General features: G+C 46.1%; 1 protein-coding gene across 5 annotated transcripts in view; it reads right to left on the minus strand.

The window, feature by feature from the left end:
• Positions 1-7: 7 nt before the first annotated feature.
• The window catches only part of usp54a (ubiquitin specific peptidase 54a), a 30,511-nt gene continuing 13,209 nt past the window's right edge, over positions 8-17,309 (minus strand). The window contains exons 4-23 of one of the 5 annotated variants that reach the window (XM_077581512.1): positions 15,092-15,184; positions 14,877-15,011; positions 14,680-14,793; positions 14,046-14,128; positions 13,083-13,185; positions 12,855-13,001; positions 12,588-12,737; positions 10,304-10,481; positions 8,220-8,411; positions 7,901-8,047; positions 6,294-6,918; positions 5,752-5,864; positions 5,150-5,314; positions 4,765-4,884; positions 4,011-4,170; positions 2,942-3,708; positions 2,551-2,642; positions 1,902-2,003; positions 1,510-1,657; positions 10-1,321 (exon numbers count right to left, since the gene is read on the minus strand). In XM_077581512.1, coding sequence (XP_077437638.1) covers positions 888-1,321; positions 1,510-1,657; positions 1,902-2,003; positions 2,551-2,642; positions 2,942-3,708; positions 4,011-4,170; positions 4,765-4,884; positions 5,150-5,314; positions 5,752-5,864; positions 6,294-6,918; positions 7,901-8,047; positions 8,220-8,411; positions 10,304-10,481; positions 12,588-12,737; positions 12,855-13,001; positions 13,083-13,185; positions 14,046-14,128; positions 14,680-14,793; positions 14,877-15,011; positions 15,092-15,184 — 4,068 coding nt within the window. In that variant the 3' untranslated portion in view covers positions 10-887. Of the gene's footprint in view, positions 1,322-1,509; positions 1,765-1,901; positions 2,004-2,550; positions 2,643-2,941; positions 3,709-4,010; positions 4,171-4,764; positions 4,885-5,149; positions 5,315-5,751; positions 5,865-6,293; positions 6,919-7,900; positions 8,048-8,219; positions 8,412-10,303; positions 10,482-12,587; positions 12,738-12,854; positions 13,002-13,082; positions 13,186-14,045; positions 14,129-14,679; positions 14,794-14,876; positions 15,012-15,091; positions 15,185-17,309 lie in introns of those variants that run through there. The other 4 variants (XM_077581514.1, XM_077581513.1, XM_077581515.1 and 1 more) reach the window with 4 other exon arrangements.

Here is a 17,309-nt window from a genome sequence, read left to right on the forward strand (position 1 = left end):
CATCAAAAATAGAACAAACTCAATCAAATCTAAACTTTTGACTGACTAAAAGTGAACCAAGTCAGGAAAAAAAAAAATCTTACTGGTAGCTCATTGTGAAGAATTTTTGCGTGTTTGGGCTTCGTTTGCACAACAAAGTCAGCAAATCACACAAAATTTCTTCCTAAGCAGCAAAACCAAATTACAGAAAGACGTCGCTTGTGCAGATAGATTTGTGGACATATTCATTTATATTTGTATATATTTGTTACGTTAAAGGCTATACGAGGAGGAAAACATGCTAAATATTAGCTGCAACTCGGGTTCAAAAGCTTCAAAGCTAAACATTCTTACTTGACTTGTAGAAAACTAGTTTGCATTTCTCTACGCACGAAACGCGGCCAAACAGGAAATGACACTTTCGGTGGAAAAGTCTTCGGCTGCCGTTAGATTTGCTGCTTTAGCAACATCGTCGTCGTCGTCATCATCATCTTCATCATCATCATCATCGAGAAGGGCAGTGAAATTGTTCATGCATTTAGCCAGCAATTGTTTGTTCATGAATTCCTTATTTGTTATGAAGGATTTTGAAGAGATCGTTCCAATTTTGGTGTGTGTGTGAAAACTGTCACGTTGCACTTTAAGGTAATGCAATGCCCTTAAATGTGGGCAAGGAGAGCCATCTAGTTTGTTTCATGTATCCAATTTGGAGCATTTCCAAAAGTCCCCAGCTTGACTTTTGAAATTTGGATTCTTTGCAACCCGGATGGTGACCAAAGATTTTCGCAGTTTCTCATCTTCATCAGGACCGAAGATTAAAAGAAAAGTCGGTCTTGGCGGTCCAGACCGGCGGCAGTTCTTGCAAACTTGACTTCCTGTCGTAGGCACATTTGAAAACGTGACCTGCGTCACGGGTGAGGTCGGCGGCGGGTCACGTAGGCGGCGCACGAGGAGCAGAAAGGACGCGGCGGGTCGGCGGGGATTTGCCGGCACAGCGAGCAGATCGGCATCCGTGTCTGGAGGAGGAAGTGGGCCGACTTCCTCTCTGGGAAATCTTCCTGGCGCCGCCAGTCGCGGTCAGGCGGCACGTCCAGACGCAGCGGCCGAGCCTGAACGCCGCCTCCTGGGGACGCGGCGCCGGCGAGACGGCCGGGACGGGACAAGGTGGCGTACAGACTATGAGGGGCGGAAGCGGCGACCCCTCTTGATTTGGGGAGCGACGAGGAGGAGGAGGAACGATGGGGAGCGCGGGGGAGAGTCCCGTAAGTCAGGGGGACGCCCGCGTGGCGCTCACGCAGAACCGCAACGTCGCCCTCATCCTGATGGAACCGCCATCCGGATCCTGATGACGACAAAGGCGAGAGTCAGAAAGCGTCACACAGGTGGGCTTGAAATGACAAATAATATCTTGAGCCCAATTTGGACATTTTCACTTTGCTGTCCTCATTTTTGTTTTTGAAATTTGAGACAGTTTGAGACAGACACGGGACACTCGACTCGGACTGCAGATGACAAAGAGGAGACGTTTACCTGAGCTGGGGGGTCGTGCGCCTGGTGGGGGGGCGTGCCGTGTCGGTGGAGGTGCGTGAGGCGACTGGACGCCGTGACGGAGGTGACGGTAGGCGGGGAGGGGGCGGGGCAGGGTTGACGAGGAAGGGGGGTGACTGGACACCGAGACCTCGTGAAATAAGCGATGGGACAAACGTGAAAAGGGAAGGTGGGACAAATCAAGATGGAGGAAGATGAGCGTGAAGAAGGTAAATCAAGAAAAAAAATCAAATTAGACTGACAGCAACAACAACAAAGAAACAAAGAAACAATTGGTTGCTAACCAATTAAATGTGAATGAATTTGAAGAATGCTCAACGTGCACTTGTGGCACGTGACCACACGGTGGCGGCAGAAACAAGCGTGTGACTTACAGAGTGGGCGGGGCCGAGGTTGGCCATGTTGGAGCTGCTCAGATTTCGAGTAACCCTGCGCAGGTTTTCGGCACTGTAGCTCTCGTCCGCGCCGTCGGGACACTGAACACGACGTCAACATGTCAATCAATCACTTTTCGCCATCAATGGATCTCAAACCGATACTATCTAATTACGTACACAAATTAGTGACATCAGCAGTCAAATTGCCAACTTTTTTCACCGCCGTCAGCACAAGGCTGTTTTTTGTAGCTTGGCCGAGCGACATCCAGCCATTTCTATTTGCCGTTTGTCGCCATGTGTGGCCGGCAACGTGCAACGATGAATATTTAGCGGCTGGTGCGATCGGCCATCTTTCAGGTGATTTCCTCAAAATCAGTGTGGATTTGTTTACTGTTTTCTTTTGGTTTTGACTGTGACTTGTGCAACAGCGGCACACTAAAATGTTTTTGGCATGACAGAATGTGTCACAAATACTTCAAACTAGCTAAAGATCAGAGATGGGAGAAATTTGTGAGCGTCTCGCCCGAACGTGAGAGCGGGCACGGGACGCACTCATGACATCAATTCTCTCACACATATCCTTCATGGTGTAATTCATGTCACTCAAGATATGAGTTATGATTTCTTTTTCTTTTTTTTTTCTTACCTTGGGCATGACGGGCGTCCCGTAGGCGCGTCTCTCGATCTCGGCCGTCGGCGTTTTGGAGCGTCGTGATCCGGACGGGATTCTCTTCAGTCCTGCAGCACAACAAGGCCACAAAACAGCAAGACAGAAGTTCAGCAATTTGAATTTTGTACACAACAACTTGCAGTTCTAAATGTTGACTTTTGCCTGACGAGGCGTCCCCCAGGGATCCTTCCTAGCTCCCATTAACTTCAGCAGTATTTTGAAAATATTGAATTTCTGTTTAAATAAATGCTACAGGCAATTTACCACTGTTGTATTGAAATGTCTGCTTTTAGGTTGTATTTCATTGCTTCATTCAGATTTTTTTGTTAAAAAAGTTCAGTCTAAATAAAGTTTTTTCTATTTTTACCTGCGATGCTGCTTGTAGTGTTGCAGTGCAAACTGGGAGCCAGCAGGCTGGCCTGGTACAGCGAGTCCAGTTCTGAGAGCTCCTCAGCGGGAGATGGCTCCGAGCCCGCGCCACCTCCTGCTACTCCTGGTACTGGTGCATTGTGGGAGCTGTAGTATCGGTTGACGTTTTGTGCCCAGCGCTCCACAGGCAGCAAGGCTCCGCCTCCCTCCAGACAGGAAGAGGAAGTCACAAGTGGCCGACTGACGGCGGGCGCGGGCGGGTGATTGTAAAGGGCGGGGCTGATTGGTTGAGTGGCAAGATGATGATTGGGAGGGTCCGATTGTAAGCAGGACCACTTCCTGCTGGGGGGTCTGTCGGAATAAGGCTCCTCCTCCATCAGGTTGTTCGTCGTGTCAGGTGGTGGCGCCATCGTGGAATATGATCGACAGGTGGACGGCAACTCAGACGGGAGGGGGCCAGTCCGCTGGGGGGCCGCACCCTCGGGTAGACCTGGCGAGGTCGTCTCCCTTGGGGGGCTTTGAGCCAACGAGACCGCCGCAGGAAGTGACCTGGCGCTGACCGCGGCCACGCCGATGGACTCGCACGGCGCAGCGGGGGGGCCGGGGTCATGTGACGAGCTGGTGTGGGTAGGGAGGGGTGTGATGGGGCAAGTAGGGGGAGATGGAAGAGGAAGAGGAAGAGGCGGGCCTTGCTGCTCCTGGCTGGAAGCTGATTGGTCGTCTGAATTGTCAGTCAGAAGTATTTGGTGCGGGAAAGGCTTTTCACTGCCGAGACACACAAAACAAAACAAAAAATATATTGGTCAGGAAACAGGACCAAGTTACAGAGTGTGTGTGACAAACTAAAAATAAAAAAAGAGCAAAGATGATATTAACCCCACAGAGCTGCCAAATGAATACTGAGCTCTCAAAAATAAATACATAAAAATCAATGTATATATATGTGTGCGTGTGTTTGAATCTGCAGATTGAAGGAAGCCAAAAGTGGCCAAACTCAAGATGTCACGTTTTTGGTGTTGACTAGTGGTGAACGCCGACTCCTGATTGGCCGAGCAGACAGCAGGTACCTGCGCAGCAGCTGCTGCTGGTCATGATGAAGACGATGAGGATGATGAGGATGCTGTAGCAGCAGCAGCAGACGTTGCTGCCTGCCGTGCGCTCTCCTCATGCCGCGCTGCAGTCGGGCGTGGCCGCGAGACACGCCCTCGCTCGCCGGCCTGAGCTTGGCTACACGAGCGGCGGCAACCGCGAAAGCAAAACAAAGATGCAGAAAATAATATGATGGCATGCAGAAATCAAAGGCAATACTGACAACATGCTGGTCAAATGTGAACAAAATAATAAAATGGTGAAAGGATGTGCTGCTGATACAACAAAAAAGCTTTGCTGCAGCTTATTTTGGATTCATGGGATAACATAAAATAAATAAATAAAATAAACTGAAGTATTTGTGTATTTCAAGAAAAACCTCCAAATGCTGACTGACTCTCATGGCTGAAATGTGCCCCCTCAAAACATTTTCATTATCTACAAAGTCCATAAGATGGCAGTATCGCACTACTTGGGTTCTAATTAATGTGGCGATCAACTTACAGCAACATAAAGACACCACTAGAGGGCGCCAAAACTGCTGCTGCTTGTGAATAGTGACGAGGTGACATTTTCAGCCAGGAACTAACAAAGAAGTTCCCCAAAAGAACATTTTCAAATGCTGAAGTGCAACTATGTTAGGGGGGCAGCCCTCTGTACTGAAGGCCAGCCAATGGTGGGCGGAGCTCTCGTGACCTCATTTGCATATGCGAGACATGATTAGGATCTTACAGACGGCTTCGTTGACTGCCGAGAGGGCGGCGGCGACCTCGCCCGCCTGCTCCAGACGCACCGATTGGTCCAGCAGAAGCTCCGCCTCTGACAGGCACCGATCCAGACTGTCGCCTTTGCCTGGGGATGTAAACACACACGTACAATAATATGTACTTTTTTTGTTTTTTTTAGATTTTTCTTGATTTATAAAAGAATGAAAAACAACTTTTTTTATGAATGATTGCATAAGTATGCACAAAGATGCGGAAACACAAACTACGTCATCGCATCAGGACAAAACGTCACATTCTCACTTTTGTCTTTGGCTCACTCGTCCTTCTCGGCCTCTCAATGACATCCCACGCAAGTGTATTGTAGCGTGCGTGCGTGCGTGCGTGCGTACCTTGGATCTGCAGCTGGTCCAGGTCCAGGTACTTGCTGGGTCTGGGGTTGAACCCGAGCTTAGCCTCCCTGTCCTTCTCTTGCTGCCGCTGCTGCTCCTCCTCTCGGGCCCTCCTCAGCACCTCTTCCTGAAGCTCGTCCAGCTCGCTGCGGCCTGCGGGGGGCGCTGTTCACACAAGCATGCACACATGCAAACATTTAGTTGCGAGGCCACGGCTGGAAAGTAACGGTTTCATAAATTTTTTTTCTTCCTTGCTCAACTTTGCAGTATGGATGAGACGTCGTGTGCGCGTTGTGTATGTGCAGTTTAATTTTTCGTAGGCAGGTGGCAGTAGCGATTCTAAATTGAATATTCTGCGTTCAGTAGCTTTAAAGAAAAAGAAAATGGCAATGACAATTTAAAACAAGTTTGACTTTTACCTTCATTTTCCCAAGCATTCACCTTTTTTTTTTCTTTAGAGACAACAGAAAACATAAGTGTTTCTACATATTTATATAAATTTACTTCCAAACGAATATGAAAATAAATTGCCTACTTGCAGTTTTTTGTGTGTTCTGTCTAATATAAAAGTATTGAGTTGACCGGTTGAACACGCTTCGTACCAGGGCTCCCTCTAGAGGCCGAGTTGACGTCCTGCGGCAGTGCGCCGCTGCTTTTGGATCTTGTGTTTTTCCACGATGGTCCTGACGAGGAGGGCAGCTTGGCCACGCCCTCTCTGCAAGTAGCACAAGCGCACACAAACATGTTTGTCAAGTCTGCTTTTAAAAAAAACAACAACAATATGAACTCGACTGCAAAGTTGGTTATAACGTTGCTGCTTCTGCTTTTCTAACTGGAGTCCGTGTGAGACTTTTCAAGCCTCAATGTGATTTTTCTTCACACCGACTCTCTACTTTTCATTTGTAAACACATTTGAAGCGACACCTTGCTGTGAGTTTGTACTTTTTTGCCTTGCTGTCTACAGTCAGGTCAGCATCGCAAATGACAAACTGTTCTCAATTTTATACTAAATATAAATAGCAGAGCCAAGAAAACTGAACAGCGACGTGTGCAGCTTGACTGTACTTGTTTGATTGTGTACACACCAAGAGATTGTTTTTTTCCTGGTAGAAATGCAAAATGCCACACGAGTGTGTCATCTTACCGCTCCAGCGAGTGAATCTCCAGGCTGACGGGGCTGCTGCTGTTCCTCTCGCTGCTCTCGTACCCGCTCTCCATCCTCTGGATCAGCCTGGGAGGGGGCGGCGGCCGCTCTCCGATCGTGCCAGCTGCCCCGGCGGCAGGGAGCGTCCTGGAGGAGGTCGGCCCGCCCGATGTCACCTCCTGCTGAGTTGGCAAGGCGGCACCTCCTCCCTCCTCCAGGGCGGCGGCGGGGGTCCTGATGGGGTCCGTCAGGGGCGTGGCCAGCGGGCTGTAGCCGCCCTGCCGGCGTCGCATGAAGATGCTGTCGATGTTGAGCGCCTCCCTGCGGGGCCTCCACGCCGGCCGGTACCTCCCCGCCAGCGCGCCTCCCGAGGAGCTGGATTTGGAGTCGCTGCCGGTGCTGTCGGCCTCCCAGTCACGAGGGTTCGAGGACGGCGTGGCGGGCGTGTGGTTACCGGAGGAGACGATCCCGGCGGCCGGCAGAGAGGAGGTGGAGGAGGCGGGGAGGGCTCGGCTGTGGAGGAGGTTGCTCATGGTCTCCTTCAAGTCGCGCAGGCGGCTGGTTGAGGAGGAGAAGGCGGATTTGGGGGCCGGGCGGGGAACCTGCCGCTCCTTCAGCGTCTCTCCTGCATGCGGAGGACAAGAAGAGCTCATGTACGGTCACTGACAGGAGCAGCAAGAGGAGATGTGAATAAAAATTGGATGATATGTCAGATGTTAACATGGCTGATGATGGAAAATGGCTCAACTGGAAGACCTTCAAATACAATCTCGCTTTTTTCCACACAAAAAAAAACATTCGGATTTAGCCTTTTGCTTATAGAAAAAGCAAATTGACAATGACATTCTACAAAAACTTTTTGCTTGTAGGTTTTTTCCTGTTTACAGATTCTTGATAAATAAGTGTTTCTTGGTTTCTTTGTCTAAACCATTTCACTAACTATGAAAGCAGAAAGTAAAGAAAATGGCGAAAAGCAAATACTTAAGTGCTCCAAAGTTGGCAGAATTTGAAACATTTAACATTTATTCTTAAGTAGTTTTAAGTAAACTAAACTACAGTGGAAAGAATTTCACTATAGCACAATCATGAAACAAAACATAACCGTAAAGAATATGACTTAAAATATATATATATTAACAGGGACTGTCCCTGTTAATATATATTTTTTTTAAGTTAGGCAAGGTACATTTATGAGCACACCTGCAACTATTCTTCAACACATGTTAAATGAATTGGTGAAAAATATGCTTTTAATATCTAAAAAGACAAACATTTGATATTTTGGGTTCGATTTTCTGCCAAAAATAAAATAAAAATAGCTAATCTAATTAGCAAGAAACTTTCTGTGCTTTAGTGGGCCATCGGGATCGGCAAGAGGAAAAAAGTTGCTGTTGTTTTTTAAAGGGAAAAATGAACACAAAGTGTTTAACGAAGCTAACATGTCTATTTTGGGAATTTGAAAGAAAAGTGGCGTATTCAGAGAAAAGCCAGGCAAGCGCTTTGAGAACATTGGAAGCTCCACACAAGAAGGCCAGAACGTAGATTCGAACCCTGAATGCCAGGACAGTGAAGCAGACGTGCTAACCACTACAAATCCGTCACCGTACCCTCGCTGTGGTAACCGGCCGACGAGGCTTCGTTGTCCGCTTTGGCTCTGCGGAGGCGGCTGGAGCCGCGCCTCCTGTCCCGGGCCGGGGCCGGGGCCGGGCCTCCCTTCCTCAGAGTCTGCCGCTGCTCGCCGTCCGCCGCGCGGCCTTGCCAACGACAAGTACGGCAACACAACTTTTACCGCACACATTCAAAAAAACAAAACAATGCCAAACAAAAACAAGATAACAAAGCACACAAAATGAAAACGAAATGAGGTGATGGCGGTGAGCGGTGATTCGGGCCGAGGTGGCAGCCGCACCCGCGAGGGTCGCGCACCTATGGCATCCAGACTGCAGAGCGAGGCGTGGCGCGGTGCATCGGGGCGTCGGGTGCGGACGGCGCTTGTCGGGGGGTCCGAGGGATGCCGAGCGGCCGCGGGCTCACGGTGCGAGGGGGCGGACTGTCGGGCCGAGGTGCTCTCCGTGGATGAGTCTGTGCGAGTGTCGCTGGAGATGGACGGCTCGCGGCCTGCGTGGGCACAGCGGGTGGGTGGGGGTCACACTCGGGTTACAAAGCGTGTGGGTGCCTCACATACACATACTGCTTGCACAAATACAATGAGAAAAACAGGGGATCATTTGTGTTAAAAAAAAAAAAGACCATTTTTTTTTAGGTTTTCCTCCTCCCACACACACAACAAGGCCTTTAAAACAATTTGCATTTAGTAAGACTTGTAAATGACGTGCGCACGCACACACAAAGGCAAGCATAAAAGGTCTTTTTTTTTTTTTAAGTATTCTCGGTGCAGTGTGTTAGAAATGTGCCTTTCAGAAAAAAGAAGAAGAGAAATGTGCCTTTAAGAGGCGGGGCCTAGTGGGGCGCCATGTGACGTCAGAGAGTCTCGCCCCTGAATGAGTGTGCACATTTGAGTTTGTGTTGTACGATTCTCCCACTGTTCAATAAACACTGGCTCTCCTTTCCCACATGTGAGGGTATTACAGTTTGAAAATACTGTTACAAACTGTTATTAAAACAAATGTTTGTTGATGAAAACGATGACAGTGACATATCGCATACAACAATGTAGGGCTGGGCGATGCGGCCTTCCACAAAAATCGACCATTTAAGCAGATTTTTTTTTGTCTCGCCTTCACTGCAGAAAAGCAAACGACAATGACATAATTCAAACAAGTTTTGCTTGTTGATTTTCTTTTTGTTGTGACACCAAAAAAGCCTACACACTTGTTTTTTTTTTTTCAAAACAAGATTTTTGTCCCGGCATGAACTGAGTGATTTTGCCTTGTGGATGAATAACATATCAAATTTAAAATAACATGTACACTCGTGCTCAAATGTTTGGAGGCTGATTAGAAATGTCTTTATTTTCAATAGTTTTTTTAAAATGACCGCGTTGAGACTATTTCTGATCAATTTAATGTTAGGTGTTGTAGAAGTGAGGCAAGGTGACATCTTGCGCTTTGATGCACGAACCTTGGTCAAATGTTGAGGACAAACAAATCCTTTTATAAAGTATAAATGGGCTGAGGCTACATTTCATTTTGAGAATTGATTATTTTTGTGATGATCTCATCAATCATTCAAGTAATGGGATCAAAATTGATTTTGCATTTCTAAACAATACTTATCCAAAATATGCATGTAAGTTGCAACCTCACTGTCGTATCTGCTACTTTTAACGTGTGTGTGTGTGTGTGTGTGTGTGTGTGTGTGTGTGTGTGTGTGTGTCTTTAAAAGGCGGGGCCTGGCTTGGTGAGTGCCGTGGGAGTCGGCAAATGAGTTGGCTGTTGTAGCTAACGTCTGTAAGTTAGCTTCTGTATTGGCAATTGTGCACGTTTCAAGTTTCAAATTATTATAGTCAGGGGTGGCCAAGTTGGGTCCCCGAGAGCCACTATGCAGCTTGTTTTCCATGTCTCCCTCTTCAGTGCAGCTGAATCTAACGATCAGCTTATCAACAAGCTGTGCAGAAGCCTGATAACGACCCTGATCATGAATCAGGCGTGTTAGTGGAGAGAAACATGGAAAACAGGCTCTCGAGGACCCAACTCAGCCACCCCTGTCCCAAGGTGTGATCTGCGTCAGACTGCAGCAACATTATTCCGCATAGCATAAAAGGCTGAGATTTTGCTTTGACATTTTTCAAATTAATTGAGTTATTGGACTAATCCTAACAGCCAGTGTTAGCGACTGCTTTTGTCAACTGCTTCCTCTATCGAATGAATTCAAATCAATGAACCGCCCAACCCTACAACAACAACTTGCACGAGTCAGCGAGCGCCGTCATCTCAGTACTACTACGACTACTAGTGCAAGTACAACGACAGGCACGACGCATCGCAGTTTAGTTACCTGCTGTCCTGCGGCTGTGCTACTACTACGACTCCTAGCTGTGTTGTAGTTACCCGAGTCCTCGCTGTCGTAGCACGCCTTGTTGAGGTGCCGCCGCCGGTCCGGGTCGAGGCGCGGCGCCGAGTCCTGGGCCGACACGGGCGTGCCGCGGGGGTCGGCGTACAGCAGCAGGAGGGGCTGGTAGTGGCCCTTGATGCAGCGCGACACCACGTCCTTCCACTTGGGACCGATCTGCCCACAGCGGGGACGCGGTCAGGTAAACAAACAAAAAAGGTGGCTCAAAAGTATTTGGTCACGTTGTCGCAGCACACACGAGAAGTGAAAAGTGAGGAGAAAGTGGGAGTTGTTAATCCCCTTTCAAGTTTGGACAGCCTCCACTCAACTGGGAAGAAAACTTTCTAGATCATCACTTTTTTCACATCATCTGATATTTTTGTGCATTATATAACCTATTGTTGAAAACAGCTTGTGAACAAAGTTGGTTGGTACATTATTTGTGCTGATCAATAATGGATTGGCTGATAACTCGCATAGCTCTTTTTTGTAGCTTAAAGATGGACTAAGTATTAGTTTGGGATGAATCATATCTCCACACAATAAGTCAAGTATGGCAGTAATAATAAACAGTATCATGTGTAAAATGATTTCTTATTTAGGAGATCTTTGGTTTTGTAAAGTATAATAGTAGTATAATATAACGGTAAATTGGTGCGAACGTGTCCCCGGAACTCAAATTATTAAACACGCTCGTCACCACGTAAGCGATTGTGTCCTACATGACATAGCGTGAAGCAGAACAACAAATGCACACACGCACACACACACACACACCTGCCTCAGCAAAGATGCGCCTTCCGACTCGATAAAGAAAAGAAGAAAAAAAAAACGTCTCACAGCAGTCGAAAACGTACCCGCTGGTTTGGTGGAGAAACTGTCGTCTTCCTGTCTGCTTTTTATTTTCCTTCTTCAAAAGTGAAACTCCAACTTGTTATTTTGACCCTTCCTCCATTCGCCCCCAACCCCCCCTCAAATGAACACCTCCAACACGAGAGATCCAACAGGATGTTCACAAAACTTGTTGTAGACGCGCGCGTGAGAGGCAGAAAGAAAGAAAGACAGAAAGAGATTGCAGTGTGGGCAAAACTGTGTGTGTGTGTGTGTGTGCATGTGTGTGTGTGTTCTGACCACACCCTCATCCATGTCCAGCTGGAGCGATAAACAATGGAGGGAAATCCGTGTTTTCACAAGCAGCTGTGGGAAAGGTGGCGAGGGAATGTCATCGGACCAGAGTGCCAGAAGAAGGGATGAACAAAGTTTGAAAAAAGACGACAAATTACTGGAAAGAAGGTGTGAGCGTGGGGGGGGGGGGTGGGGGGTTTAACGTGATGAACGCATCCTCGTTGTTTCGTGTCATTTTTTCCAAGGGTAAGAAAAAACATGTTGACTTCCCACAATGCACGTCTGTGAACGGCCAGCTGGGCGATGCTGACAAGCAGACATATGACGACGACGTGTTCTTCACAACATGTCATTTGGTGCCATCTTTTGTTCTTCTAGTAGTCGCTGTTCCCACACAGCAGACAGAATCCCTGTGAGGATTGATGTATGCTGTTTTCGGAAATGTTGCTGCTCAGTGCATGATTACCACAACCATGCTAATTTCCATTAGCCCCTCTACGGCGTTTTACATCGTATGTTAGCAGTAAGCTAGGAGGCGTTTTTATATTTTCTTGTGCGCATTTCCTTGAATTATTTGGCGTTTCATAATTCAATGTCCAATAGTAACCTTTAGCAACTGGTAAGTAGCAGTCATATTTGGACAAAATAATTCATGTTAATTTTATATATTTTCATTATTATTTTACTTGTGTGGCTAGCTAGCTTGTTTTGTTTAGATGGCTAATTGTTAGCCTCATACCTTTAAGTTGAAAATATCATCTGTTGCAGCCATTGTAGAAAGGATTCCATGATATATGTCCTAAATTGTAAATAATAGTAAAATTATTGTAGATAGTAGTAAATAATAATAAGGAATAAATATTTTGTGCTTTTATAATGAATTACTGCGCTGGGTCTGGTAAAAACCTTATCAGTCAGTATGTGACGTGGCATTGGCAGGCGACCAGTCCAGGGAGTACACCACCCAAAGTCAGCTCACCCTAAAAAGCGCAAGTGCTGTCGAAAATAGAAGCTGACTTGCGGTTGTATTATTATTTTAGTTTCCATACACACACCCTGGAAAGTACTCTCGTGACGTCATGTGATGAGTTGCCAAGTAGTCGCAAGCATGAAAGATAAAAGTTGGCGAACCATCCCAAAAAGTTGAAAGGCACAAACCTCCTTGACGTGTGCGTCGTCAAAGTACATCCAGCGTCGGATTTTGGTTTGGAAGAAGAAGGTGGAGTAGTGGCGGCCGTAGTAACACACCATGCCCACTAGGTAGAGCTCTGCCTGGCGAGCCTTCTCCTCCGTCACTCTGTAAAATAACTACACACGGACACACACCTTATTGTACAGTCACTCATACTCACTCATCACTGAAATCGATTAATCGTGTTAGAAGACGGTTTATTTTCTGTTTTGGAGATGTTGGAGCGCACTTACGTCTCCCAGGCGCAAGCAGGTTCCCAGGGTGTGGATGACGTCCTCGGCCAGGTTGGAGTGGTCCGAGTCCCACACCAGGCCGATGGTGATGATCTCCGGACTGTTGAGGAGGATGCGAGCCATCCGAAGCTGCTGGCCGCACTGACTCTGAGGAGGAGACGACAAGCGGGAATCTCAAAGGGGCCGCGAAGGACGCTGCTTGCTTCCAAGATGCGTCACGTTTCTCACGGGACATTTGCGCAGGTCGCCCATGCTGGCGTTCCGCAGCAGCTCCCCAAACATTCCCGGAGTGGCGTTCTGTCGGCTCTCCAGCATCTTCACCGCCTGGTTACTGAGGAGCACGAGACGTCCAGGACAATTTGAGTATTTGAAATTGTTCCTGAGACAAAAATGACTCCAAAGTGATAGTTTTCACATTTTAATGACTAAATGTCTTTACTGTTATATGTCCCAAATGAAATTTCATGATTTGAAACACGTTTTCTGAAAATGTTCCTCACACTTTTGGAGTAAGAGGATTTTTCTCCCAATTAGCCTGCAAAGTTTCATGAGTTTTCGTCCATGTTTAGACCCTCAAAATCAGCAGGCTTTTTTTTTTTGGGGGGGCGCAAACAGCGCGTTGCCACGGTAACGGCATTTAAAAAGAAATTATAACTTTGTATTTCAACATTATGAAGGCCTGCATACTCTTCTGAGCAAATACAAGTTAAATCTGGTAAACCCGCTGCGAAACCCCCCCATTGAGGATTAAAACATTAATTTTCTTTAGCCAGTAGATGGCGCTACTACTACAGTGAAAAATGAGTTCAATCAGACGAAGATATTTAATACGAATTTTCAATGAAAAATAACAAAAAAATATCTTAGTGTCTTGAGACTTCCATTTATTGGACCTTTCACAAATTGTAAACATGTTTATTATTTCTTAAGTTTTTTGTACCGCATTAAGGTGTGTTGCTCTGAGTGTGTTCAATGTGTTTGTGGATTCATACCATTGAATGTATGTTTTGGTGAGCAGATGATGCTTGAGGATTTTTTTTTTTTTTTAATGTTCAGATTGTTGTCGTGAGACAGTTCTAGAAGTCGTATTACGTGTTATCGTGTCACAACACTGTGTGAACGTACACGACTGTCATCGTCGGCTGTGTGTATATGAATCAAGTTGCAGCAGCAATGCATGATGGGACTTACCACAGGGAGGTGGTGGAGATGTAATGGACCATCTGAATGAAGGGTAGCGGGTCTGAAGATGCTCCACAGCTGCTGCACACACACTGAGGCACACAAGAACACATCAGCTTTTTTTTCCCCCGTCCTGATTGGTCGGTCAGAGAAAAACTGATGTTAGCGACGCTAGTTAGCCAGTTACCTGCCTCGGTAATAATTAGTTCCACTATTTTAAGTACAAGCTAACTATTGCAGCTGGTAGCAAAAGCTAATTTTTGCGGGTTATATTTTACCATTACCTTGAATCATTGCGTCATCTAGAAGACACTTTTTGTAAGCACATTTTCCTTCTTCAAACAACATTTAAAAAAAATTCAATCCCAAGAGGCGACATTTTCGACAAGGTGAAAAGTTGTTGGGGTCATTGACTGCAGCTCGTACCGCTGAGTTAAAGTTTTGCTGTTTTGAAAATGACTTTTTAAAAAGTGTGGTAAAGCTGGAAACCAGTAGCCAACCCACGCCGAGTGCTAATATGAGGTGGATTAAATCGGGAAAGTCCCACTTAAAGCAGAGGTACCAAAACAGTATCAACATAATGATAATAATAATAATAATAACAACAACAATGATTATTATGAGACTAGCTGGAGCTGCACACCTGTTCAAAGAGTGTCATAGCGAACTTCTGGTGCGGGATGCAGTGCCTGGCCGTGCAGATGTCTTCTTTGGACTCGTCAGCGATGTGGAAGTGAATCCTCATCAGGATGTTCTCCTGCCACAAACAAACGAGCCGGCGTCACGCGCGGACGGACGGACGACGGACAGGATGTGGAATCGCCGACCGCGACGTCTTACAAAGCACTCGGCCGCGTCGTCCATGATGCCGAGCTGAAACCTCTGCTCGTCCTGGAAGGTCTTGGCGAGGGCGCTGCGGAGCGCGTCCGACGGTAGGACCGTCTCGCTGCTGTACTGGAACTGGGCAAAAATGCTCTGAAGAGAGAAAGAAAAAAAGCACGTGTTGGAAAGTGCAGCGGTCCCGGTTGACGGACATGAACGGGATGGATTTTCACCTTCAGAGCGCAGAAGATGCACGAGTCCTCCATGCACTTGTGAGACGTCAGCTGTCTGAAGCTCCGACGGAAGATGTCCAAATGCCACAGGACCTAAAAGACAAACAAGGCAGTGGAGATGTGAATACATGAGAAGGTTCACATTGCATTATGGATACTGCTTGAACATCCGATTCCTTATTCTCATTGGAGAAAAAAAGAAAATAGACAAAAGATATGATCATATTTTTGGTGTGACGACAATTACATGATGAATCATTAATCTACAACTATATTGATAATCGCGCAATCATTCAGAGCATGGCCCCCAATATATTCTAAAACGTTCTATATATGTATTGAGGGTGATATACAACCACTTTCAAGGAGTTAATGGCTTGACGCAAAAAAAAAAAGACAAATAAAACCGCTCCATTCCCAGTCCCGTCCGTGTGATGCGTTTGTGGCCACCAGCCAATCACACGGCGGCGTGGAATCAGTGAAGTCGCCGAGTGGCCCCAGGACGCAGGTGGCGTGACTGTGTGCGACTGACGTGTGCGCGTTGGCACGTCAAAGCGTGTTCTTCATTTCTCGCCATCTGCAGGAGGCAAAAAAAACATCTGGACTCGGCCGAGAAGACCGCGAAATGCCACCAAACGTCGGCAAGCGTGCTTGACGTCCACCATGGCGACTTGTGTCTAACTAAAGACCAACTTCCTTAATTGAGACTTCAATTAATACCTAATCTAACATTATCTTACATTCATGCAGAACTTTGCTGTATGAGATTGTTGATATGTTCGAGCAAAACATTAGTGTCATTTTGGCAATGAATTTTTTTCGAAATCAGCCAGCCAAGTCTTAAAATGGGTAAAAATTGTAGTTTTTTTTTTTTAACACACTACAACATAAGACAAAGTAAATAATAATGACATGATATAAAAAAAAGTGCCATTTTTTTTAGTTAGCCAAATACTAATGGACAAAGTATTATAAAACAGTAATCTTTATTTTTGTAAGCATTGAATGACAAAAAAAAAAAAGTTTTTTTGTTTGTTTTTTTACATTGTTTTTTTTAAATTAATCAGCTGATTAATTATCAGAATTTTATTCTGCCAAATATTGGAAACTGAATCAGCCTCCGAAAAGTCCGACCCGACTCCATTAAATAAGTCATTGATTATATTTCACGCGGTAAGCAACACTTTTTAACCAATTCTATCAATTACCAAAAATAATGATCAGAAAAACATGTGACCGTTGTGGATTATAGAGTCTTGATGTCTTCACAACCAAGCACAGATTGGAATTAGACTAAAAGAACCATCGACATTTATCTGACTGTTATGCAGTAAACGATGTAAATAAACGAAAAAGAGAAGGTTTAAAAAAAGAAATAGGGACGTGATCGCAGTGAAAGTGGTTGATGACTTTGGGCGTGTTTGTTTGCTCCTTCCTGTTCCTGTTGCCGACCCCCCACAGGCGGGCATATGTCGCATTGTTCCCGCGGGGGTCGTCAGCGGGGGGGGTCACGTGACCTGCCGTCAGCGCAACGCCCAAATGGGGAGGCAACCTGCTCCTTCCACCTCCATTTGGTCAACATCTCGTGCCGGATTGACGGAATTTGTCCTCACGTTGTCCGGCCTGCCTGCTTCCACTTCACGCTTATCAGGTGACAAATGCCGATCAAATGTGATCAAGGTGTCGAGTCAAAGTGCAAAACTGATGACAAGGAGCCTTCATGATTATCGGCACAGCATCAAGTCACACAAAAATCTAGCGTTATTACAGATTTTTTTTTTTACCAGATATCAGAATAAATGTTCTCTTTGTTACCGCTAATGTAACGAGTCCCCTTTGTCAAACACGTTTAAGCCTGATTTAACAATTATAACATTCCTACTTTTGTTGCAAGATATAAAAAGAGGTAAACTAACTCTTCTGTCTACAGCCACGTTGCTCGTCTAAGCAGTGCAGAAGTCACAACAAAAAGATTCAAATTGACAGATGTCGATTCATTGTCATATCCCTCGTTGCGCTTGATTATCTCTCAAATGACTAGTTCCGCAGGGCTCCCTTCTAGCTACTTGAAAGTTTGCGTTTTCTCCATTTGATACATGTTACTATGTGACGCTACTAGCAAAAAATAACAAACAAGTTCACCCAGCCTTACCACATTGTATCCTGGAGGCCACAACTTGTCCTGGTCTAAGTCCAAAAAATGGGCAAAGTCGTTACA

This window comes from Vanacampus margaritifer, chromosome 12 (genome assembly GCF_051991255.1).
Source record: "Vanacampus margaritifer isolate UIUO_Vmar chromosome 12, RoL_Vmar_1.0, whole genome shotgun sequence".
Taxonomy (NCBI): domain Eukaryota; kingdom Metazoa; phylum Chordata; class Actinopteri; order Syngnathiformes; family Syngnathidae; genus Vanacampus; species Vanacampus margaritifer.